Source organism: Artemia franciscana, chromosome 19 (genome assembly GCF_032884065.1).
Source record: "Artemia franciscana chromosome 19, ASM3288406v1, whole genome shotgun sequence".
Taxonomy (NCBI): Eukaryota; Metazoa; Arthropoda; class Branchiopoda; order Anostraca; family Artemiidae; genus Artemia; species Artemia franciscana.
Genome location: NC_088881.1, coordinates 23,699,152 through 23,725,361, shown reverse-complemented (window position 1 = coordinate 23,725,361; position 26,210 = coordinate 23,699,152). Strand labels below are relative to the sequence as shown.

Below are 26,210 nucleotides of genomic sequence, written 5' to 3'. Positions count from 1 at the left end.
CTTCTTCGGAGTACTTTTTTTTAGTTTCAGGAAAGCCGAACAAACATTTGAAACGCTCAGTATGTGCCAAAGTTCCAGACTCTATTTGGATACCTTCATAGCGATCCAATGTTTCCAATAATCACACGGGACCGTTTGAGAGGCAAGGGACTTGAGGAACTGCCGATTTGAACATTTTCGATTACTGTTAATTGTACTTTGCTTAGCACAGCCCAACTGAATTTAAAGTCAATTTCCAACAGATATTCCCAAAATGTTACATCAACACGACGCATCAGAAGTCCATGGAACCTTACAAATAGTTAAAAGACCATACTATTTTTCACCATACAAAAGGGGAAATAAATAAATAAAACCTTCTCTGTACCACTCCAAGAGTGGTATAGAGAAGGTTTTACTCTAGACAATTAGGATCTTAGCGACTTGATGAACAAAAAAAAGAATAAAAAAGCAACAATATTTCTGGCATTCCAACTATGCACTCAACAGATATATCATCAAACGCATTAAAGAACTGAACTACCTCAACATATAACCGTAAGTGATCAACATTGTAAATTTAATAGATTAAAATGCACAAGAGTGGACCCGACCTTCAATGTAAACAAACCTTATGCCAGAATCAGTCTGGATTCTGTCCACCGATTAAGATTGTTGTTTGCACAATAAGACGAAACACAGGACGTGCAAAAGAAGATGTAAGAACCAAACTAAATTTGGTGGACAGCAAAAGCTAGAATCCAAGTTGTACTTTTTAAGCGTCTAAGGACAACCCGACCTCCGCAGTGGAAGTGGGGCCGCTTAAATTTAAATCTCCGGGAAATGCACCGGAAGGGTAGATGTCCATTAGCTGGAAAAATTCTCCTTAGCATACTTTCATTTGAAAAAGACTTAATTTTTTATCTTTACAAAATTGAGTTGGCAAAGATAATGGAAGACAATTAAAAGCGACTTCGTATAGAAACTCTGTCAAATCATCCCTAAGTAAAATTTCCCCAGAAGCATTCCTACCCCCCCCCCCCCGAAATTTCCGTCCCCAATGAAGATTCTCCCTACGGAAATCCACACCAAGCACAAAATCCACGAAAAAAATGTCTGTTAATCCCAATAACAAATACTAAACGCAAACAATGGGCAAATGTCTTAACTTACAGGCCTCTCCCTATTAAGACTCAAACCGATCAGAAATTATTCCGTAAAAGAGGGTGGAATGAACAATCGAATGGTGAATCTATAGTAAGTGTGGGTGTGGGGAAGTCTGGGTATTGCGGAAAAGAGGATAATAATTTAGCCAATTTCCTCATGGAGTGCCAGGAGCTTGAAAGTCTTAGGGATGAAATTCGGGGGGGGGGGCCATCGGTTGGTGCTGCTTTCTGATATCCTGAGGTCTTCGATGCCTGGAACCACATGCAAAATGGCACGATATGTGGAAAAGGCAGGAGAGGCTCAGTTGAGCCCGAGTGAATGAAAATAAGTATTGTTTTATATTGAGTGTGTGTTCTGTGCAGTGTTGTATTATTAAATCATGTTGTGTATGGCCGTAGGGCTCAAATAAAATTTCTTTCTTTCTTTCTATATTTGGCTATGTAACTTTTGTGTTATATCAAAATATCACCGTATTTTTCATTCTAAGTTATTGAGAAACAGAAACTAAATTTAGGCCTTTTTTTATCTCAGAAGCAATTGCGTCAGGTCACAGGAACTTTTACAAATGGAGCCTAAATCGTCTCCTAAACAATATTTCCAAGCTCCTATATCTACTCTTTCTCAATTTTAAAACCTTAAGAGTTTACAGAGATGGACATATCACAGTTGCCGTAACCTTTTACGTGGTTTTGGCACTGAAGTTGTATAAATCTCTAAATATCCCTCCTACATAAACACGAAAAGAAATATCGTACCTCAAGAACATGATCTAAGGCAACATCAGCGTCAGCAGCTAGACTCTGTATACTTCTTGTAGGGTTTAGAACCCGTATCAGTCTCTTCAAAGCCGGAGAAGAATCTAAAGGCAGCCTTGAGAGTAATTCGTCCCGCTCAATGAGTAAGAGTATGGTGTGGTAAGGCATTAAGTTTCTTATGCACTGATGTAGATCACTTGGCTAAAACAAAAACAAAAAATAATGGGAAGAGAAAAAAAAAGACAATTTTTTCTTTTACAAAATGAAAATAGAAGCTTAAAATGTGGATTTCTAACCTTTTTGCTATATGACTTACCAGTCTGAGCTGAACTTAAGCACGGCGAGGTAAAAGGTATCTTAAGAGTCCTTGTTTCATGACTCTTTACATTTAGGTTAGCTTTGATGACTTGCATTTCCTATTTTCCTCTTTGAGGAAGGGTGTTGAATAAATGGCCGTAACAAGCATGGATTTCTGATAATAAAAATTACACAAGCAAGGAAATAGTAAAGGGTGGGAAATTTTGTATTTTGAAATCTAAGCCGTTTTGTCTCATGGCTAGGGTATCCAGCTAGAACTCTCCGGATTTGTCTTATGTGTGTAGGAGGAGGGGGGGCGGGGAGGAAGATGGGTGAAATATCCTGTCTTGAAAAAAGAGCATATGCTAGGTTTTTTTTCTATACCTGTTGTCCAATAGGGTCTTCGGGTTATCAAGAACACGGGTTGCGCCTTCATGGTTTAAAACGAAATCTTCAATTTCTTGTAATTCGATTCTGTTTTAGGAAGTCAAAAATGATACTACTGTAACGATTTTGCTCTGTTTCCATGCATTTATCATTTATGCCAAATTAATACATTCCAGCCTACCTATTACAATTCAAACTAAAAAAAATATCACCTGTTTCAATCCTTGGAGGGCAATACCCAGGAGAGTCATTTTAGAATTTCTGGAGGATGGACAGAATGCAAGAGGTAACGGTTTCCTTCGGGTGGTAACTCGGCAGAAAGAAAATTATTTTTCCACCATAGACACTTTCCAGATTCGACTGTTTGTATTTTCAACCCTTAAGAAACGCCCACAGAGCCTCTCTCAAATAATATTCCTAGCCCCCCCTCCCCTACGATATAGACTAATTTTGCACTTACCTTTATCGACAAATGTGGGTAGTGCAAACTATAAGCTTTTTGGGGTAAACAGAAACTGACTAGTACCCATCCATTAAGACGAACATGAATTCTTCCTTCAGACCGTATGCTAGAAATAATAGCTTCAGAAAACAAATAATAGACAGTAAAAACTTCAAACAAACAACAGAAAACTTCAGCAATATTCTTCCCAGCACCATGACTTGATAGGACCATGATATCAATATAAAAGAATTCTTCTAAAAGCTAATAATATTTGATGGTATCGATATTTGAAGCACCGCATACTGGAAAGAATTTAAATTTGTTCAACTATTACGGAACTACATATGGTTACAGTACATGTCTGATGAATCTTCAGATGGAAAAAGCAAAGATGTATAATTGTATAAAGGAAATAAAATCCGAACCAATTTAGAAATCAAATTGTTATTTATTTATTAATTTATTTCCAAAGGCAAGGAACACCCGGTTCTATTGTAAATTTGATTCGATTCCCAACCCTTCTTTGGGGCTTCACGGATGTCTGAAGAATCCAGTCTGCAAATTTGAAGTGTGGTCAGGGTCTCGACCCCAAATATGGTGATTTTTTCGATGGAGCAGGGTTTCAAATTTAGGCCATTTGATGAAGATAAAATGCACTCTATCGGAAATGACACACCATTTTAGCTGAATCTAAAATATGGCCAACTTTAATAGTTAAATCATATCTTTTTGAATCAAAATCTTAACTTTCAGTTTATGGTTTATTGTGGTTCATGAACATTTTTGTTTTTTACTGAGGAAAGTTATCGAATAAAGCAAGACATATCAAATATTGAGATGTTATTGGATATTCAATCAGTGCATACTAAATGTTGGAATGTCAAAACATGTAAAAGATACCATAGTAAATGTCGCAATAAAATGAATTAAAATCAATGAAGGAAATATAAGGGAAAACATATTTCTCTCCTATCTTGTAAAATTTTTATAGTTGACAAATTTATAATTTGACCCAAATGTAGTTATACATCTGCTACACTCGAGGAAGGATATCATACTCTTGAGATTCATCACTTTTTAGTTTTATTTCCTTTGGAATTAACTACTGGAACGATGAATGAATTAATGGCCAAAATATTTAGCTGTTGACTTTGAATTAAGTTTGGCTGTTTTTACTCTTTTATTTCTGTGAATCTGGTTAATATTCTGATTGTCAGAGTCAGTCTCAAGATTTTTGGTCGCGAGTAGAAATTTTAATGCTCTTATTGTCGACTTGATGCGACTATTATTCTTGATGCTGTATCTTCTTAGCCAGTGTTAGATGCTATTTCAATATTAGCCTTATTTTGTTCATTCTTTACGATGACGGCTTATCCACATTTCCAGATTTCTAATGAGTGGGCTGTAGAAACTTATATAAAGTTGCAGCATTCGATGGATTTTTGTATTACTTCAAGAAAACTTAAACAACCAGGGACATGAGAATAAAAAATACACTTTTCTCCATGGACTCATCTTAAGTATATTCATACCTAAAAACCATGGTCTTCTAAGATTTTTTTTTTTTTCGATTGCACAAAATTTATAAGTTTTCAGGGTAGTATTACATTTTCGTCAGTGTTACCAGGTTGAACCGTAAAAATAAATAAGCAAAAATAATTCGTAAATTTTTACCATATTTTTTCGTCCATCAAAATTCAAATATTAACAAAATGTCGATTCTCAGGGTGAACTACGCCTTCAAAGGAGAGAGAGCTACAGCTTCTTTGACTTTTTGCTTCCATAAGTATTTACATATTTTTTTTTTTATTCTTCACCCATCTGTCTTTCTTTTTCAATTTTATTTAGAAAATTAACAATAGCCTATAAAACTAACTATAACTATGGTTATATAAAACTAACATAACCGCATATGGTGGTCTTAAACATTAAAACCCGAATTCTCGATCTCCCCTAATTATTCAAAAGAAATATGGCTGCATATGTTTCCACTTATCAATTCAAATTCAAACAATTTGTTTTCTTTTTAACTACCATTTAAAAAAACACAAAAGTCATGTCTTACTTTTCAATTATAAACGGATTCTTCAAATAATCTACATTTTTTTTTATTAATCTCAAGACTTCACCTTAAACCACCGCTAAAAAGCTTGCATTAAGGTCGTTCGTGACCATGTTTTTTTTCTCTTCCCGACCCATGAAAATTAGTTCAGTTGATTAAGAAAAAATAGCTGACAATTTTTGCTAACATTTTAAGGCATATTTCTAAAAAAAAAAAAGCAGAACTTAAGGCCAACGATTGCTTTTCTTAGAATTCTAGAAATTTGCAGGAAGATTACTCAAGTTTGATATCGGGACAAAAAGTTCCGTTTCAATGAGATGTATATCAAACTAAATAAAAATTTTAACCTACGAATTGATCAAAAAGAATTCACTTGATGTTCCAAAAAATAACTAAAACCATTAGTCCCCAAAAGTTCCCCTGGAAATAAATTTCGAAATAAGAATTTATTGGAATCAATAAAATGGGTCTAAAAGTATTAAAAATAACTACAAAATATTATAAACTTAACGCACAAAGTGGCTAGCCAAAAATTTACAAATTATTGAAATACATAATATATCGCTCTAAATTTAAACACACTATAGAAGGAAAAAATCGCAGCAATTATTTAAACTATTCTCGATAATTAACAGTTAGTAAAATAAATATTCATTGAACGAGACGAAAACTGAAAATATAATATTGACAAAATATATACCTCTAAATATCTAATTTTAACCCAATTCAAATATGTCAAATGCAGTAAGTATAAGGAAGGTCTTCAAAAGTAACTGGCAAAAGAAATTTTCATAATTTAGAAAGGGGACAAGAAGAAAAGGAGATAATTCTTCTTCAGAAAGATAATTTTCCTCCTTTTTCCTTGAGAAAAGGAGATAATTTTGATGAAACCGACAACAACAAATTCAACATGGCTTAAAGCCCTAGAGTAAAGGGTGTTTCAAGAACCCAAATAAAAAATAAAAATTTCACAAGAAAAATCACCGGTTTTTTAAATCCAGGAGATCCTATCAAAACCGTGATTGTTTGATATTTGAAGGAAAAACAAAAATAGATTTCGATTTTTGCAATAATATAGTTTGCACTGCTACAAAGTGTCAGTTTCCGTTATTTAACGTCACATATACCATTCCATCATTTTTGGATGCAACAGGGCGAAAACACAATCGAGTAAAAAATCAGAAATAGACAGTGTTTTTGAACTATCAAACAGCTGTCTATACAACCTTCCAGTTTCAGAAGTCATACTGCCACGGGGTGATAATCTTGTCCCTAAATATATTTAAACGCCGCTGAAAATGAACAGCTTGACTGTTTAGACTGAAATACTAACGCTTATACAACATTGCAGAGTTTTGTCCAGCTGTTCAGTGCCGAGACTGTTGAGGTAATTGAGCTTTAGCGTAGAGCAGTTAGGGACTGAGGGGGGCGGCACCTCATCCAGGCAAAGTTAGGATGGGAGCTCTCCTTAAGTTTCGATTATAATATGATATATATGTTAAAGTAAATTCACCCCCCCCCCCCAAAAAAAAAAGAGAGAAAAAAAAACAAAAACATACCGATTCGAGAAATCAACAACATATTTATTCTCCTTTGCGTCAGATAATCAAATTTTGGATAGAATGTTTTGAAAGGCGGTTGGTAAATGAAACACTTACAGGCATAATCTGGTTTTGTTTTATATAAATCTTTCAGTAAAGAAATGGTCAAATCAAAGTGTAAGCAGTCTCTGGTTGTGATAGTACCAGCCCGCTTATTACATAGAATAATTTATAGTTTATTTTCAGTTTTATTTGTAGCTCTATTCCTCCATTTAGAAAAACTGTTTTATTATGCAATGTGATTTTTTTTATCGGACCAAATGTACGTTTCGGACATTTTTTATGAGCTGACGTAAAATCCTGCGACCAAAAAACGCGACTCTTTCAGAAATTAGGCTCGGAAATATGAAAATTTATTTACAGGTCTCCAAGAAGATCCTATTTTGAATCCCATATTGCTTCCAGAAATTCATTTATTGTATGCTATTTTTACTGGTTTCTTAACTTATTACATTGAGGTCCCTATTTGTTTTACTATTATACACCTCTATCAATTTATTTTCATAATAACTTACCAATCGAATATAGTCTTCAGCTCGCGAGACAACTGACATTCGGAAAGCATTCTCTCAAAAGGAGAGCCTTTTGATTCATCTTCATGGTACTAGAAAAAAAATCTTTATAAATTAACATTTCTGACAAAAAAAAAATACCAAGAGGGTCAATTCTTGGGCTACATGTGCTCGGATTCGATCGACTATGGGCTACATGAGCTTGGGCTCGATACCAAGAGGTATGATAATTTGCACCCTCCAAACATGCCATAACACCCTGGTTAGAAACCATCAAAATAATGCTTAACGACGGAATACGAGTTCATCTGAATTTAAAAAATTATAATTTCCAATAAAATCCTTGATAGATTTATAGAAACCGGAATTAGTAAGGTTTCCAGATCAAAACTCCAAAAAATTAATTACGAAGAAACAAAGGGTAAAAAACGGAGAAATAAAAAGACAAGATAAACGAGGACAACTTTTAGCAAGTAATTAGCGAGAGGAAAGCAGATATTTTGGCATAGACCCAATGACATCAATTAAGGAAAATCAATAGGGAGGGAATTATTTTTCAATGTCTACGAGGAGGGATTTATTTTATTCTTCAATGAAAATACAAAAAAAAAGCATTTTTGGCATGAAAATACCAAAAAAAGAGGTAATGTTTGCTGAGAGGTAATGTTTGCTGAGTTTCTAATATACCATTATAAATAAGTTTCACAAAAATATCGCCAGTATCTCCGTTAAAAGTGAGGCCTTTGCAGTGCATTTTTATTTCTATTACTTCCCTAAGAGATCGTGGTAAAACATTTATTGTGGCCAAATTTTGCCACATCAAAAAGATCTAAACGGCACGGGCATTCAAAAGTGTACAAGGCCAAAAGCTATTGAAAGTGTGTGTTGATGTTACAGTCTCCCAACTATTAACGGGTTCATCCAATTTAAAATTTCCCAAAAGAATAATGGACTGAATAGTCTATTATTCCAATAACCACTATTCCATAAGAATAGTGGACACTGAATAGCATACTCATATATGCTGCTACCAAAAATTAAATTTTATTTGTGAATGTTTCCGTGTTGGCCATGGAACTTTACGGGGGAGAGTATATTAAAGTTAGCTATTGCGACAAGAAAATACAATATTATCTATCTTATTAGTAAAATTCCACATTTTACAAAAAGAAATAAAAATCGAAAGTGAGAGATCGAGACAGACAGACAGGGAGGAGATAGATAGAGAGAAAGAAAAGAAATTTGTGGAATATCTGTAAAATGAAAGGTAGATATGATATTTTTAGTATAGAAGCTGAATAAAACAAAAGGAAAAAAATACGGTTTTTCTAGTATATCGACCCCCTAGCACCGATCCAGAAGACTTGATTTAGAAATACGAATGCACAATTAAAACATATACTAGAGGTAAATATAACACTGGAAGTTTTCAATTGTAATATTTTGAATTATAGTGATTCTAATTCAGTTTTTTTGGAATTGCACGATTTCAAACAGATACTTCCGCTGAACACGACACCATCAAGGATTAAAGAACATTCGACCACGTTGATTGGCGATTTTTCCATACGCATTAGTTAGCAGCAGCCAGTGCGATATTGCTATATATCCAAACTTCAACTTATTTGCCTCTGATTTGCACGATTGAAAGTTCTAATTCTAGCTTCTGTGATAAAAAAAAATAATAATAAAAAAAAAAAAAAAACAAATCCAAAATCTTAGTTCGGGAAATGAAAAGTTAGAATCTCTGAAAATTTCAAGCAAAACTGAGTGATTTTTTGAAATGAAGTTTATGAAGGAAGTGATGACACTTAATAAATATAAATACATGAGTGCACCCATTCCCTTTTATGAATGCACCCATTCCCTTTTTAGAATGCTGTCCATTAAAGCACAAGAGACTTCTGAAAGCTAACGAAAGAAAACCATGCATTTAAAAAAAAACGCGTAAACTTTGTATAGCACATGGGATACATATCTAAAGAAGTTTAAAATGCACAGAAACAAAGTGAGCATTGAACAAGAATAAAAAGATTTATACAGCTAGAGCTCCTGAAGAAAAGCAATGGGATACCAAATTCCGCCTGTTAACTGACTGTGCGCTAAAAGAGAACCAGAAAAACATTATGTGGAAACTTTTTTTTAAAACAGGAAGTGTAATTATAAAAGAAGTTCAGGACAATATTGGTATTTATTCCGTTATAATTTATACGTTGAGACCGAAGAAAACACTACTAAGTTGAATTTGAAAATTGTGGTGAAATCGAATCATCCTGGGCCTTAATGGCTTCATCTAAAGGCCCTGAACCGTGACTATCCTTATATACTTCCTTGTCCAGTATTCCTTATTAATTCAACGCTTGAAACTAGTAAAATCCGCAAGAAAGAAAACAAGCCAAACTCATAACCTTACGTTAAGGTAAGAGCAGAAATTACAGACCTCTCTTGACTTCCATGGATTTGGAATAACTTACAAAACACCTTGATTTTCCTAAGGGTTATTCTTCGTCAGGTGCCATGGCATTACCTTAAGCATGTGGTAAATAGGGCAATCAACTTAGGTCTTCTATCTATGACATTTCTATTGGCCCGGGGAGCGGTTTTGAAACTGTACTTTTAAATGTTCTTCTGTGCAGACTATGGTGCTGGGTGTTTACGAGTCTCTAATTATAGTGGTTTTAGTCTAACATACGATGGGGAAGTCTTCGTAATACAAGAAGTAAAGCATATATGATTGCTTGTGGTGTTCTTCAAGGCTTGGTCCTTGTACTGTTGCTGTTCTTGATGTATATTGATACATTACAATTCTACTTACAAGAAGCTATAATAAATGTATTTGCAAATGAACCTTTTTTACGCTCGAGGACAAAGTAAATAGGTCATTGAGTAATGCATCATCGAGTTTTCAATCAATTCATCCAGACAAAAAAAGTTATGATTTTTTCCAGAACTGGATGATTTGTAAATAATATCTTTAAATTTATGTTTGATGGTAAGTTTATTTTGTATGTTTTTGAAGGGAAGTATCTTGGATTTAATTTAAGTACGAATTTGAGTTTAAGCGGCATGTCTTTGTATGTTGACTGGATTTATAATTTAATAATTTAAAACAGTTTTTCTACAAAACAAATTTTTCAAAGGAAAGTAAAGAGCTCCATTAAGTCAAAAATGAGCAGAAATAAAGTCTAATAATCTTCCAAGCGTTCAACTACAACAACCCACAATAAATAAATAAATGAAACTCAAAACGAACAGAAGTTAAAATAAACAACCGAGTCAAATTCAAAATTAGCAAAAATTAACATGAGTAGGCTGATAAGTAGGGCAGAACATAATCTGCGCTTTACTGAAAAAAAAAACGGGGATTGTCGATATTTATTCCTTAAATTTTCGATAATTTTTTATTTATGAAAGTAAAGTATGTGAAAACATTTAACATGTATTTTGTTTTCAGTGAAGCGCAACTTATGTTCTGGTCTTGAGAAGCCATGGGGGTCATCAGCCCTACTCCTGTTAATTTTTGCTCGTTTTGAGTTTGACTCAGCTATTTATTGTAAGTTTTGTAAGGTTATGGTAGTTCTATGCTTGGAAGATTATTTGACTTTATTTCTGCTAATGTTTGGCAAAATGGAGCTCTTTACTTTTCTTTGAAAACTTGTTTTGTGAAAAATTCTTTTTAAACTAATTTCTGTTCATTTCTTATTGACACAGTCGTTTTCATGGAAAACAAATTTTCTATATTTTCGTTTTTTTTCTTTAGGAATCCATGGTTTAGATTGCTATTTGTATGTTGGAGAAACTTTTCCAACAATTTTAAATCCTCACACAAACAGTACTGTACAATTTAATTTTATAACTCATGAAGTTGAACTGGAAAATAAAATTTAATATCATTCCCGAAAGATTCCATCTATGCTCTGACATCCTCGATACACTAACACTCTTTTTATTTATTTAAATTGTGAGAGCAGAAGTAGTAACAGTAGTAGCCCTGAAAGTTTCAACTTAATACCCGCAGTCGTTCACGATATATTACTGAGGTGTCTTATTGGCAACCATAAACACAATGCCTTTTGATTTAGTTTAAACAACAAATAGTTTCAAAGCATAATGGGCTAATTGCATAATTGTGGCGGGTTAACATGCCCAATATCCGAACAGACATAGTTGCTGGACAATTCTACCATGCTGAACAAAATGGCGCTCACAAAACTTTGACTGGATGCCTTTGGAAAATGAATGGGCTTGAGAGAAGGGCTGCTTGCCCTTTAATATCTTTTTACTCTTAAAAAGGGTAAACTCCTAAGGAGTTAAAAACTCCTCCTCAACTTTCGCTAAAATTATCACATTACTACCATTAGCGTAATTAGTTACAGTAACTGTTGTGGCAGCATTAAAAGTACAAACATAGTGCCTTCTGGCTAGTTCAACATACCCTACGACCTACCCTTAAAGGTCTAACTTAATAATATAAGTTGTTTTTCAGATATTGCTTTGTCACCTTTCTGAAAATTCATAAATTCATAATTTATTTTGATTTAGTTCACCATTCACCTAAATATTCATTACCAGCTTCACCTTAATACCCTTAACTTGCACAGTAGCAATAGTTGTAGCAGAATTAGCAGCAGTATCCGCATAGCCCCTTTGGTTTCTTCAACATCCCCTTCAATACAAGTTGAAAGTTTCAGCTTAATATCATCGACAGTCCCTGAAACATTTCTGATGCGCCCACTTGACAACCTGTGTGGGAACAGAGTATTCCGAATTAGCTTCATACAATTTCTATACGTCCCAAATTTCTCGCCTTAATATCCTTAGTTTTAAACGCACTAGTGGCAGGTGGCAGCAGCAGTAATAGAAATAATAATAATAGCAACAGTAGCAGTTTTATGACTAGAAGTAGTAGCGTTAGGATAAAAAATTTCTTTTGGTTAATTCAACATCGCTCAAAACCAGCCCTATTAGTTTCAACTTTAAATAATAAACTGTTCCTAAAATATTCCTGTTCCGCCCTTTCGAAAACCTGTATACAGACGGCGTGCTGTGACTCTGTCCATCTCCCCCCTCAAAATTCTTTGAAAATTTCACCATACGATAATCCATACTATACCATAAATATTTCGTTACTATCCTTTCTAAGGATTCCTTTTCTAAGGAATTGCAAACGGAAAATTTCATGTCGAACAGCGCTGGTCAGTTCTGCCTTTAGTTACCTCAGATATGTAAAAAATAGCTCATTACTGTAAATAGAGTAGTGTGGCAGTAGTAGTAGTGGTAGCTGTAGTAGTATTAGTAGCATGCAAATATTGCCTTTTTGATCTTCTCCTTTATCATTTCCTAACTTATCAAAATTAATTCAGTTAGTCACGTGTTACAACCTTTTGACAATCCGTATACAAATAACATGTTTTGATTTAGTTAAACACTCCCCTCAACATTCTCTGAAAGACTCTCCTGAATTCCCTTTGTCTTTTTGGAAAGGAACGTTCAAACATGCATACCTTTCTCAATAACATATACTATATTTAAACAATGAACAAATTTCCTAACTCACTGCCATAGTCCTGAAAACCGTGGGGAGGTTGACATCCCCAAAGCCATAATTACTGGACCTTTTAACAATGCCGAACAAAATAACTCTCTTAAAATTTCGACCGTATATGTTTTAGGGAATGATAGGCTTGGGGCGGGGGGGGGTAGATTGCCCTCCATTAACTTTGGACTCTTAAAAGGGCACTAAAACTTCTGACTTCCAATTAAATGAGTGCCGTCCAATCCAAAGTTTCAACAATCACCCGTTCCATAAAAACCTAATACGCCCCAGGGCATAACTTACAGCCCTTGCCCAAGGGCTCTGGGGGATTGTGTTCACCCTAAAGACATTGCTATATGATTCTTGGACTATTGGTAAAAAATGGCTATCTCACAACTTCAATTGAATACCTTTTGGAAAAGAGGATGTCGCGGAGGGGGGGGGGTAGCTAGTCACTCTCCAACATGTTTGACTTTTAAGAAGCAACTAGAATTATACACTTCCAATCAAATGAGCTTCTTCTAAAGTTCACACGACCACCCTTTCCATAAAAACCTTATATACCCCTGGGGCAAAGCTTAAAAAACTTACCCCTAGACTCTGGGGGATTCTGTCAACCCCAAAAGCCTTATTATATAATCTTTGGACTATTTTTGAACAAATGGATATCTGAAAATTTATATCGGATGCATTTGTGTAAAAATACGACGTGTAAAAAGGGCACTAGAACATCTGATTACCAATGCAATGAGGCCCCTCCGGAGTTTATACGACTACCTTTTCCAAAATCCTTTTCCACCTTTCCCTTTTCACTTGCAACCTTGAACTGACCGCTGTGGGGGGGGGTGTCATCCTCAAAGAGATAATTTCCAGAACTTTCAACTAAGCTGAACAAAATGGCCATCTTAATATTTTGATTAGATGTGTTTTAGGAATTATGGGCGTGGGGGGGGGCTTGTTGCCCTCCAATCACTTTTGACTATCAAAAAGGGCACTAGCCCTTTCAATTTTCAACCGGATGAATTTTTGAAGTTTACCACCATTTTAAAATTTCTATCAGAAAAATTTTGGGAAAATACTAGCTGTTGGGGGCGGGGTGGGGTATTCATCTTCCGATCACTTTGAGTCTTAAAAAGAAAATTATAACTTCTGATTACGTCTGATTTTCCATCCAAAGTTTATACGATCACACTTTCTACAAGACATTGTATGCCTCTAGGGCATAAGTTGCAAGTCTTTCCCTGAGGGCTGGGAGGGTGTCTCGTATTCAAAAACACAGTTTCTAGACTTCTGACTATGCTGAACAAAATGGCTATCCCAAAATTTTGATTGGATATGTTTGGGGAAACAGTGGGCATGGTAGGGGAACTAGTTGCCCTCCAATCACTTTCAACTATTAAAAAGAACAGTGCCCTTTCAATTAATGGTCAAATGAGCCCTTTTCAAAGTTTCTACGACAACTTCTTCGATACAAAGTACAGTGGTAAAAAAAAAACAAATAAATAAACATTTTGCCCACATTGCTCTTTACTTAGGCAACGCAATTGCGCTGAGTATGATTATTTTTTCTCCTATAATTATTTTCCATGATTGATTCTTATTGAGGTAGTGGATTATTATTTACGCTTGTTTTTTTTCTAGGGAGGGGGCAATGGGAAACTTATGGTAGAAATTTAGTTTACCAGGTGAAACAAACTGATGATATTGATTGAGCAGGTGATGGAGGGGTTGAGACAGAGAAATAGTTTGATGTTTCAATATACGGCACTGATGTCTCCTTGAAGGAGACCGGATTTCTTTGTGTTATTTTGTCGATATAATCTGAAATAAATGGAACTTGACTTGTATGACTTGAATTAAATCAACACATATTAGTAAACTAGCCAAAGAGCTTGCCAGTTAACAGATATAAAAATGAAAAAAATAACATTGCATACACTCTTTTTTGAAGATTTGAGAACTGATTTATTCCGCTCCCCCAACACAAAATATACTTAACCCACCCATCTCCCCAAAAATAATTTATTTCGTAACTTTATAATTCCACCCAAAAAAATAAATGCATCATCAAAGACTCGATGGGCGCAAGGAGATATAAATCTCCCAGCCCAAAGAAAAAACAAGGAAAACGTACTAAAACTTTGAATAAAATTCTTCCCAACTGTAATTTAACTTACTGACTGTTATTGTTAAGTATCACTCAATTGGTTTTCGACATCAAGTTCCCATTGTATAAAGTCATACGATTGTTTTCAAAGCTAAAAGTTAGTGACTGTTTTCAAAGGAGAACAACATATTATTCAATTATATAGGTAGATTAGTGCTAGTATGCTAATTCATTCATTGGAACTATTATGACAGTATTATCATACTCTAGGATTGTGACTTCCTATGCAAAAGTATTGATCTATAACTATTTGTTGTGCTTTGAAATTTTGAAAGTACTCAGATCGCAGCACTTGACTCACAGAAGCAGCACAGTAGCAGTAGTGGCTAGTTAGGGACAATCATAGTGCTCATAACCGATTCCTGTAAATATTCTCCTTGTATTTTCTCTAACTGAGGACTTGGAATTTGGAAAGGACTCACATAGCAGCACTCGACCTACAGAAGCAGCACAGTAGCAGTAGTGTCTAGTTAGGGATAATCATAGGGCCTATAACCAATTCCTGTATATATCCATGACTGTCCTCGTATTTTCTCTCATTGAGGACTTGGAATTTGGAAAGGACTCACAAAGCAGCACTCGACCCACAGAAGCACCACAGTAGCAGTAGTGGCTAGTTAGGGGTAATCATAGTACTCATAACCAGTTCCTGCATATATTCATGCCTTTCTTCAGACTTGGAATTTGGGAAGGACTCACATAGCAGCACTCGACCCACAGACGCAGCACAGTAATATAGCGGCTAGGTAGGGATAATCATTGTGCTCATAACCAATTCATATGAATACAGATGACTGTCTTTGTATTTTCTCTCATTGCGGACATGGAATTTGGAAAGGACTCACATAGCACCACTCGACCAAGAGAAACATTACAGTAGCAGCTAGTTACGGATAGTCATAGTACTCATAACCAATTCCTGTAAATATTCAGGACTGTCCTCGTATTTTCTCTAACTGAGGACTTGGAATTTGGAAAGGACTCACATAGCAGCACTCGACCTACAGAAGCAGCACAGTAGCAGTAGTGTCTAGTTAGGGATAATCACAGGGCCCATAACCAATTCCTGTATATATCCATGACTGTCCTCGTATTTTCTCTCATTGAGGACTTGGAATTTGGAAAGGACTCACAAAGCAGCACTCGACCCACAGAAGCAGTAGTGGCTAGTTAGGGATAATCATAGTACTCATAACTAGTTCCTGCATATATTCATGACTTTCCTCTGGCTTGGAATTTGGAAAGGACTCACATAGCAGCACTCGACCCACAGAAACAGCACAGTAATATAGCGGCTAGGTAGGGATAATCATTGTGCTCATAACCAATTCATATAAATACAGATGACTGTCTTTGTATTTTCTCTCATTGCGGACATGGAATTTGGAAAGGACTCACATAGCACCACTCGACCCAGAGAAACATTACAGTAGCAGCTAGTTACGGATAGTCATAGTACTCATAACCAATTCCTGTAAATATTCAGGACTTTCCTCGTATTTTCTCTAACTGAGGAATTGGAATTTGGAAAGGACTCACATAGCAGCACTCGACCTACAGAAGCAGCACAGTAGCAGTAGTGTCTAGTTAGGGATAATCACAGGGCCCATAACCAATTCCTGTATATATCCATGACTGTCCTCGTATTTTCTCTCATTGAGAACTTGGAATTTGGAAAGGACTCACAAAGCAGCACTCGACCCACAGAAGCAGTAGTGGCTAGTTAGGGATAATCATAGTACTCATAACTAGTTCCTGCATATATTCATGACTTTCCTCTGGCTTGGAATTTGGGAAGGACTCACATAGCAGCACTCGACCCACAGAAGCAGCACAGTAATATAGCGGCTAGGTAGGGATAATCATAGTGCTCATAACCAATTCATATAAATACTGATGACTGTCCTTGTATTTTCTCTTATTGCGGACATGGAATTTGGAAAGGACTCACATAGCACCACTCGACCCAGAGAAACATTACAGTAGCAGCTAGTTACGGATAGTCATAGTACTCGTAACCAATTCCTGTATATATTCATGACTGTCCCCGTATTTTCTCTCGTTGGGGACATGGAATTTGGAAAGGACTCACATAGCAGCACTCGACCCACAGAAGCAACACAGTAGCAGCTAGTTAGGGATAGTCATAGTACTCATTACCAATTCCTGTATATATTCAAGACTGTCCTCGTATTTTCTCTCATTGAGGACATGGAATTTGGAAATGACTGACATAGCAGAACTCGACCCACAGAAGCAGCACAATAGTAGCTAGTTAGGGATAGTCATAGTACTCATAACCAATTCCAGTATATCATTCATGACTGACTTCATATTTTCTCTCATTAATGACATGTAATTAGGAAAGGACTCACATAGAAGTACTCAACCCACAGAAGCAGTACAGTAGCAGTAGTGGCTAGTTAGGGATAATCATAGTGTTCATAACCAGTTCCTGTATATATTCATGACTGTCCTCGTATTTTCTCTTATTGGGGACTTGGAATTTGGGGAGGACTCACAAAGCAGCACTCGACCGACTTCCTTTCCTCTTTTCATGACTACTGCACCAGTATTTTTGGGTTGACTCGAATTTCCTTTTTCATGACTTCTGCACCAGTATTTTTGGGTTGTCTTTTGTTTGTTTTCGGACAATATCTGGTTTAAGTCAACTTGAAGTAGCTTGGAATGACATTCAGCGTTTCATGCTTAAACTGCCTCGTTATGTTGCTGCTATGTTACTGGAGTCTGTGCTAATTTTTTGTTTGGCAACTTTTAGCCAGATACACGAATCTTTTCGCTTTTCATTGCGCGAGAGACTATTTTCGTCAGATAATGAGCTAGTTGGGGCATTATCTGTCTCTTACGCCTTTTACTGCCAATATATGGAAAGCTGCTGAAACTCAAAGGTTCCAGTTCGGCTATTTCTGGGTTTTTTTTTGTTCTTAATTTTTTATTTTGTTTTTTTCACTGAGCTTTTTTATTTGCTTTTTATTTTCTGGCTGGAACAAAATTATTGAACTGAACTGAATAAAGAAAATAATCTGGAAAAAAAGCCTACTCGTCAATTTACTTTACCTCATCTTGTATTGAAAGCATCCTCTTTGACTGTTTGGTGAGATAGTTGCATCTTTTCTCTTCGTATAATATAGCAATTCCAATGCGCTTAGATAGATCATGGTAACAATCGACTATAGAATGATTTGCTGTAGCCTGTAAAATTAAATATTATTATTTTGACGGGTTAAAAATAAATTTCACAAAAGGTGATAAGCTGCAGTTATCTACGGCTGTCTTAAGTTTTTGGTTCAATTTTAGCAATAAACTCAAAAACGTTCTTTTCAAACGAAAATAAGGAGCAACATCACAACTCTAAATGAACACGAGTTATACGGCATAAGATGAGGACTGGCCCTCCTCAAAACCAATATTGTATACACTTATGCCTCGCTTCTTTTAAGGTAAACTGCTTTCTATTAAGCTCTACATAAATTTTAGCTTGGTACTTAATCTTGAGCATTGACTGATGTGATGAAAGTCCAACGAAAGTCATTTAAGTGGACAAATTATGACTCGGGCGTTTTTCCATAAAAGCGCACCTTTCTGCAATAAAAGTTGAAGAACTAACTCTACTAAAAGTTTGACCCCCTTCCTATCTGTTTTGACACAGCATCGATAAAAAACAAAACAAAAAACTATATACATCTATGATTTTCCAATGGATATCCAATAAGCTTCCCAGTTGAGCGTGTATCTACTAAATATACAGATAAACTATCGCACCCTTTATGTCAATGAAAGGTAAGTAAAGAGCAACCCTTGTAAAAGAAACCAGAATTCTGATAAAAATGTGTCTTTTCAAAGATGCATGTGTAATATCCTGTATATGAAGATGCAGTTTGAACTACGAAAATGGTGAAATTCTTTGCTTATAAAAGGGATAGTCCTTGGGTATCACAACAGAGTTATCAGGTGTTTAGAATGAATGGAACGGAGATAGGAATGAAGATAGGTAATGTAGCCAAATTAGTAAAGGTAGTTTTATACGGCCAGGAGATTCAGAAATTGCAATGTGAAGAACAGGAAATTAATTGTACGTGTAAGGGAGGGGTGATTTGGAAGCACCTGGAGAAAAAAGAAAATATTTAGGGAGGATGAGACAGTTGGACCGTCCTCACTCATATGAGGACTCATGTGATCTTCCCCGTGTGTGGACAAGTGGTGAGGACTTGCTTAACCCCTTTGTTCCAAGTTCCTAGATTTAAGAAAACATTTATTTTCAAATAAACTAGATGTTTGAGCATTTTCCTTTTTGTGTTAACTTAAAGGGCGACAAAGCCAGCTGTATATAAAGAGCACGAGGAGATCGAGCTTGTCTTGGTCCCTGGTAATCTGCAAGCGATAGGCTTGTATATATATGATTCTTGCTGCCGCTTGTCTTCTAACCCCAGATTAATCTGAACTTCTTAACCAGACTTATCCCCGATAATTATGTTTGCTTTAATTACGTTTTAACATACTTCAGAAACAACCAGGCGTGTTCGATTGCTCTTACCCTCTGAAAAATCTAAATTACACTTTAGCAAAATTATCGTGTTATTCTTTAGTTTTGAGTCACGGGGCGATTGTGGCGTGAATTCAATTCCCCCTTCCTGTTTATGCTTCGCAGAATCAGAACTTCTCTAGAATTTGCATGCTCCTAGGAGGCGATTGATAAATTTAGAACTAATTTGGGCCTTCTTTGTTGGGCCGCTCAAAAATACCGCGTTCCTTTATTCCATTGTAATTTAGATTACTTTGCGAAAGCTTCGTGCGATTCCAATGGTGCAGTTTTCATTTCAATCCAATATTATTTTGGAGGGTTTTTGGGTTCTTTCCAATCCCCATATTTTTTGAAACTCCCTTAAATTTGTTCGCGCGATAAAATTTGACCTTGACCAATAATATTAATCGATATCATTGTTACCATTCCTGAATCAGCTTCAAATGGTAATTGTTTCTCGCTTGACAGTTTTCTTTGCTAAGCAACTTTGAGTTTTTGGTTACTATGGACAGTGGTTAGTTTTTTACTAGGTCGTTCCTGCTTGGGCAACATGATCTCTTCTCAAAACGTGCGTGTCTTCGTACCTTTTCATCTCCTGTATGATAATGCAGTTTTAATCAAAATTGCATTTTGTTTCAATATTATGTTTTGTTACTTACAAAATACACCTAGCTACAGAAATTGACTTTCAAACAAGCTATTAAACTTATCTCTTCAGTTTTCTAGTGCACCATTAGGGGCGAAGAAACAAGCACAATAAAAGAAGGAGACATCTCCCAGCTTCCCATGCAAAAAAAGTGAGCTTCCTTATTGATAAAGATTAGGGACTGTGATTATCCCAATGGGTTTTTTTTAGCTATGGTGATTCCAACGGTATAGTTTTCATTTAGATCTGACATAATTTACGTGGGTTTTCAGGCTATTTTTGTGGAATCAAAGTTCAACAAAAGCCTTTTTAGTCAGAAGTAAAATCAAAATTTGGTGAATTTAAAAAAATCATTTTGACTTCTTTAGTTTCATTACCCAAGTTCAACAAAAGCCTTTTTTGTCAGAAGTAACATCAAAATTAGGTGAATTTAAAAAAAATCATTTTTACTTCTTTAGTTTCATTACCCAAGTTAAACAAAAGCCTTTTTGTAAAATTTATTTGTGAATATTTAAAAAAGCTAAAAATGCATTTAGAAACACAAGTTTTCTTACGTAAGTAAAGAGTGAAATTGAAACTTGAACGAACCAAATTACTGCTTGTCTGATTAAAAGATATATCTACAAGAATAGCTCAAATAAAACTGACTCTATTTTCTAATATATGATTAAATTTTCTATAATATAAACTAATTATATTTTCCAATATCTTTAGAACTTTAAATCAGGCACTTTCCTGAAAACTGCGCTTATTTGAGTTTTTTTTAGAAGGTTATAATTGGTGGATGAATGCTAAAAGTTACCGCTGAGACAATTTCTTTGTTTCCTCGTAAGAGGACACTCGTTTTTTTTTTTTTTTTTTTTTTTTTTTTTTTTTTTTTTTTTTTTTTTTTTTTTGGTCGGTTTTGTGTCTTCAGAAAAGCACTAGTTTCTATAATTCTAGAGACAGTACAAAATATTGCAAATATAGTAAGTTTATGTGAGCCAGTTTAGTAATTGGCGCCCCAAAAACTACTCTTCATTTTTAATTTCAACTTCCCTCTTTATTTCTGAGCATGGATCCTCCTTAGATTTGAGAATAATTTCTTCACAAGTGAAACTATCACTGAAACTATTCACTGGAGTTCACAAGTGAATTCCAGTGAAACTATCGGTGGAACTCACCCTCAGGGCGAAAACTATGCTAAACAAGAGCATGCCGGAAACATTTCTTCCTGGTCTACATCCAGTAGGTCTTTCACTAGTAGGCAACAGAATAGGATGACCAACGAACCTAACCTCGTTCACTTTTAGCTCAAATTTCTTCCCGCACAGCTCTGACTTCACAGCACATATATGAGACAAAACCTGGAAATCAAATAAACGAAATTTACAAGACTGGTTTCGATAAATAAAATCCTTGGGTAGTTCAAACGGTTCCATATTTCTCATGACGTCAGGTGATGGTTGTGTACTGTAAGCAGTACTGGAAAAATATTATGCCATAGGTGACCCAATGAAAGTAAAAAAAAGGAAAAAATGAGTTTTTTTCTTATACTAAGCATTCTTATTTTCATTAATTTTTACATTTTGAAGGGAAAACTTAAAAATGGTGCTAAAAATAACAATGGGGATTTTCTCACATTCCTGTTCTATCAGATATAGATGTCAAATCAGATAGACCATCTCCCTTGTTACAATTCAAATCAGTAAGAGGAGGTTTTGACATTAAATTCCATGAGACGAAGAACAATTCTTTTCACTTAAACTAAGTAACTTTGTATTTCAGTTTATAATATTATTTTAAATACTTTTTTTTCAAACTAAAAGAAACAAATGTTCATTTGTTTCTTTTTTAGTAAATAAATCGTAGTTTCATTTAACCTCGAAAACACCAATATATTGACAAGTTATCAGCTCAGTGCCCCCTCCCCCAACCCATAAAAAATATTGTTACAATACTAGAAATATCCGAATTAAAACCGTAATTGAACATTCCTGACAATATTTTAAAATATTTTAATCATAACTAGGACAAAAGAGAGAGAGAAAGAGCTACAAAAACAAACACAGACCCACAAAATTAAACACACAAAAGACACAAAATGAGACTGGCAAACAGACGGTCAGACACACAGGCACATAGAGAGAGAGAGAGAGAGAGAGAGAGAGAGAGAGAGAGAGAGAGAGAGAGAGAGAGAGAGAGAGAGAGAGAGAGAGAGAGAGAGAGAGAGAGAGAGAGAGAGAGAGAGAAGAGAGAGAGAGAGAGAGAGAGAGAGAGAGAGAGAGAGAGAGAGAGAGAGAAGAACACAAACACAAAACACTTTCGAGGATAACAAACTGAGGTATTTGGTATATTCCAAGTCTTTTAATTCGTGACTGAGTATAAAAAACATAAATAAAAACACTTGTGCATACAACAAACTCAGCAAGTAGATACATTCCAAATGTCTTAGTTATTGGCTGAGTATCAAAATTTAATTAAAGCACTTTTCGCTGCAATAAACTCAGATAGTTGATAAATTCCGTGTGTTTTCGTTGCTGGTTGATAACTAAAAATTAACAAAAGCACTTTTGGCGCCAAAAAAAACCAGCTAGTAGATAAAATCCGAGTATCTTAGTTGCTGGCTGAGTATCAAAGTCTAATGAAAGCACTTTTGCCTACAATAAACTCAGATAATGGATAAAATCTGATTGTTTTAATTGCTGGTTGAAGCAATTAAAACATAATTAAGTTATGGAATGAGTATCAAAATTTCAGTAAATCACTTTTGACTACAATAGACTAAGGTAGTTTATAAACCCTGGGTGTTCTAGCCGCTGGTTCTAAAATAAATAAATAAAAGCACTTGTGACTACAACATACTCACCTAGATTGAAAATTCTGAGTATTTTTGTTACCGACTTCGAATAAAAAAAAATTAAGAAGCACTTTTGAGGTTAACAAACTAAGCTACGTGGTAGATTCTGAGTATTTAATTGGTGATTGAGTATTAAAAAATGAAATAAAAGCACTTTTACATACATCAAACTAAACTAGTAGGTAATTTCCAAGTGTGTTATTGAGAACTGACTCTCAAGAACTTATTAAAAGTACTTTTGACTGCATTAAACTCTGGTAGTTTGTAAATTTCGATTGTTTTGACTGCTAGCTGAGTAATACAATAATTAATAAAAGCACCATTGATTACAACAAACTGAGCTACTTGGTAAATTCCGAGTGTTTTAATTGGTGTCTGAGTATCAAAAAATTAAATAAAAGCACTTTTTCATACAACAAACTCAGCTAGTAGGTATATTTCGAGTGTCTTATTTACTAACTGAGTATCAAAATTTGACAGACACACATTTGACAACAATAAACTGAGGTGTTTGATAAATTCCGAGTTTTAGTTGCTGGTTGGATACCAATTAAAGCACTTGGACTACAACAAACTCAACTAGCTTGTAAATTCCGAATGTTTTAGTTACTGACTACGAGTTAAAAAAATTAATAAGAGCACTTGTTGGTACAATAAACTCAGCTTCACGGTAAATTCCGAGCCTTTTGATTGATGACCATAAGAAATTAAATAAAAGCACTTTCAAACAGTTCGTGGTAACGAACTGTAGTAAGGAGCGACCCGGCTCAATAGTAACCAAAACTCTAAAAAGTCGAATTTTGATATCAATAGCTACACCAAAAGAATCGCATTTTAATGCTGATTTTAAATATATAAGTTTCATCACGTTTAGTCTTACCCATCAAAAGTTACGAGCCTGAGAAAATTTGCCTTATTTAAGAAAATAGGGGAAACACCCCCTAAAAGTCATATAATCTTAACGAAAATCACACCATCAGATTCAGCGTATCAGAGAACCTTGCTGTAGAAGTTTCAAGCTCCTATCTACAAAAATGTGGAATTTTGTATTTTTTGCCAGAAGACAAATCACGGGTGCGTGTTTATTTGTTTGTTTGTTTTTTTTCCCAGGGGTCATCGTATCGACCAAGTGGTCCTAGAATCTCGCAAGAGGGCTCATTCTAACGGAAATGAAAAGTTCTAGTGCCCTTTTTAAGTGACCAAAAAATTGGAGGGCATCTAGGCCCCCCACGCTCATTTTTTTCCCAATGTCAACGGATCAAAATTTTGAGATAGCCATTTTGTTCAGCATAGTCGAAAACCATAATAACTATGTATTTGGGGATGATTTACTCCCCACAATCCCTGGGGGAGGGGCTGCAAGTTACAAACTTTGACCAGTGTTTACATATAGTAATGGTTATTGGGAAGTGTACAGACGTTTTCAGGGGGATTTTATTTGTTTGGGGGGTGGGGCTGAGGGGAGGGGGCTATGTTGGAGGATCTTTCCTTGGAGGAATCTGTCATGGGGGAAGAAAAATTCAAGGAAAAGGGCGCATGATTTCTAGCATTACTATAAGAAAACAATGAAAAATAACATGAAAACGTTTTTTCAAATGAAAGGAAGGAGTAGCATTGAAACTTAAAACGAACAAAGATTATAACGCATATGAGGGGTTCTAAAAATACTTTAGCATAAAGAGCGAGGTATTTAGGAGGAGATAAATGCCTCGCTCTTTATGCTAAAGTATTTTTAGTAATTTCAACTATTTATTCTACTGCCTTTCTGATTCAGGGGTTATTCTTAAAGAATTGGGACAAAACTTAAGATTTAGTGTAAAGAGCGAGGTATTAACGAGGATACAAACCCCCTTGTATACATAATAAAAATATAAGATTATGAAAGTTTGTTACGTAAGTTGCTAATTTATAAGATACGTATAATTTTTTCTAATAAAAACGTTCGTTAAAAATTAAAAGTTCTAGTTGCCTTTTTAAGCAACCGAAAAATTGGAGGGCAACTAGGCCTCCTTCTCCACCCCTTATTTCTAAACATCGTCTGATCAAAACTAAGAGAAAGCCATTTAGCCAAAAAAAAATTAATATACAAATTTCATTTTAATAATTTATGTGCGGAGAGCCAAAACCAAACATGCATTAATTCAAAAACGTTCAGAAATTAAATAAAAAAACTAATTTTTTTAGCTGAAAGTAAGGAGCGACATTAAAACTTAAAACGAACAGAAATTACTCCGTATATAAAATGGTTTGTCCCTCCGCAAACCCTCGCTCTTTACGCTAAAGTTTGATTCTTTGTCACAATTCTACTTTTTAAAACAATTAAAAACTTGACTCTTTGCCACAATTCTGCTTTTTAAAACAATTAAAAGCTTTAGCGTAAAGAGCGAGGCATTGCGGAGGGGACAAACCATTTTATATACGGAGTAATTTCTGTTCGTTTAAAGTTTTAATGTCGCTCCTTACTTTCAGCTTAAAAAATTAGTTTTTTTTTTATTTTTTGCATACAAAAAAAACTCTAGCTAGTAGGTAACTTCCGAGTATCTTAGTTGCTTACTAAGTATCAAAAATTTAATAAGTGTCACTTTTTAATTCGGCTCGTTTAGTTTCACTTAGTGTATCGGGTCAATCTAACCAACATAACTTGAAAGCAGTTAACTCAATGTAACCTAGTTGTCTGTAACTAAAACACTAGGAATTTACCAGCTAGTTGAGTTTATTGTAGTCAAAAGCTCTTTTATTAATTTTTTTTGTACTCAGACAGCGACTAAAACACTCGGAATTCACGAAATACCTGACTTAATTGTATTCAGAAGTGTTTTTATTAAATTTTTGACACTTATCAGCAACTAGGACAGTCGGGATTTACCTGCTAGCTGAGTTTGCTTCATGCAAAAGTCCTTTTATTTAGTTTTTGATACTCAGTCACCATTTAAAAGACTCAGAATTTACCAAGTAGTTGGCTTTGGTGCACTAAAAAGTGATTTTTGTGTTTGTGTGCTTTTGTCTCTCTCTTTCGCTCTGTGTTTTTTTGGGTTGAGTATTTGTTTGCCTGTCTCTATGTCTGTATCTGTGTGTTTTGCGTCTGACTCTGTGTGCTTGTGTATTATTTTTTTTGTCTCTCTCTCACGGCCAGTTTGTCTGGCCGTCTTTTTGCCTTGTCTCTGTGTTTGTCTTTGCGATCTCTTTACCCGTCTTTTTTTCCGGCTTTGTGTATTTGTGTGTCTGACTCTCTTTGTCTGTGTTTTTTTCATCAGTTCATATTCATACCCCGTTG

General features: G+C 35.2%; 1 protein-coding gene across 5 annotated transcripts in view; it reads right to left on the bottom strand.

The window, feature by feature from the left end:
- LOC136039453 (GATOR1 complex protein NPRL3-like) overlaps positions 1-26,210 on the bottom strand; it is a 146,072-nt gene that overhangs the window by 92,067 nt on the left and 27,795 nt on the right. For 4 of the 5 annotated variants that reach the window (XM_065723212.1, XM_065723213.1, XM_065723215.1 and 1 more), the window contains exons 4-8: positions 21,261-21,443; positions 17,987-18,121; positions 7,209-7,297; positions 3,046-3,154; positions 1,902-2,102 (exon numbers count right to left, since the gene is read on the bottom strand). In XM_065723212.1, coding sequence (XP_065579284.1) covers positions 1,902-2,102; positions 3,046-3,154; positions 7,209-7,297; positions 17,987-18,121; positions 21,261-21,443 — 717 coding nt within the window. Of the gene's footprint in view, positions 1-1,901; positions 2,103-3,045; positions 3,155-7,208; positions 7,298-17,986; positions 18,122-21,260; positions 21,444-22,493; positions 22,533-26,210 lie in introns of those variants that run through there. The other variant, XM_065723216.1, reaches the window with a different exon arrangement.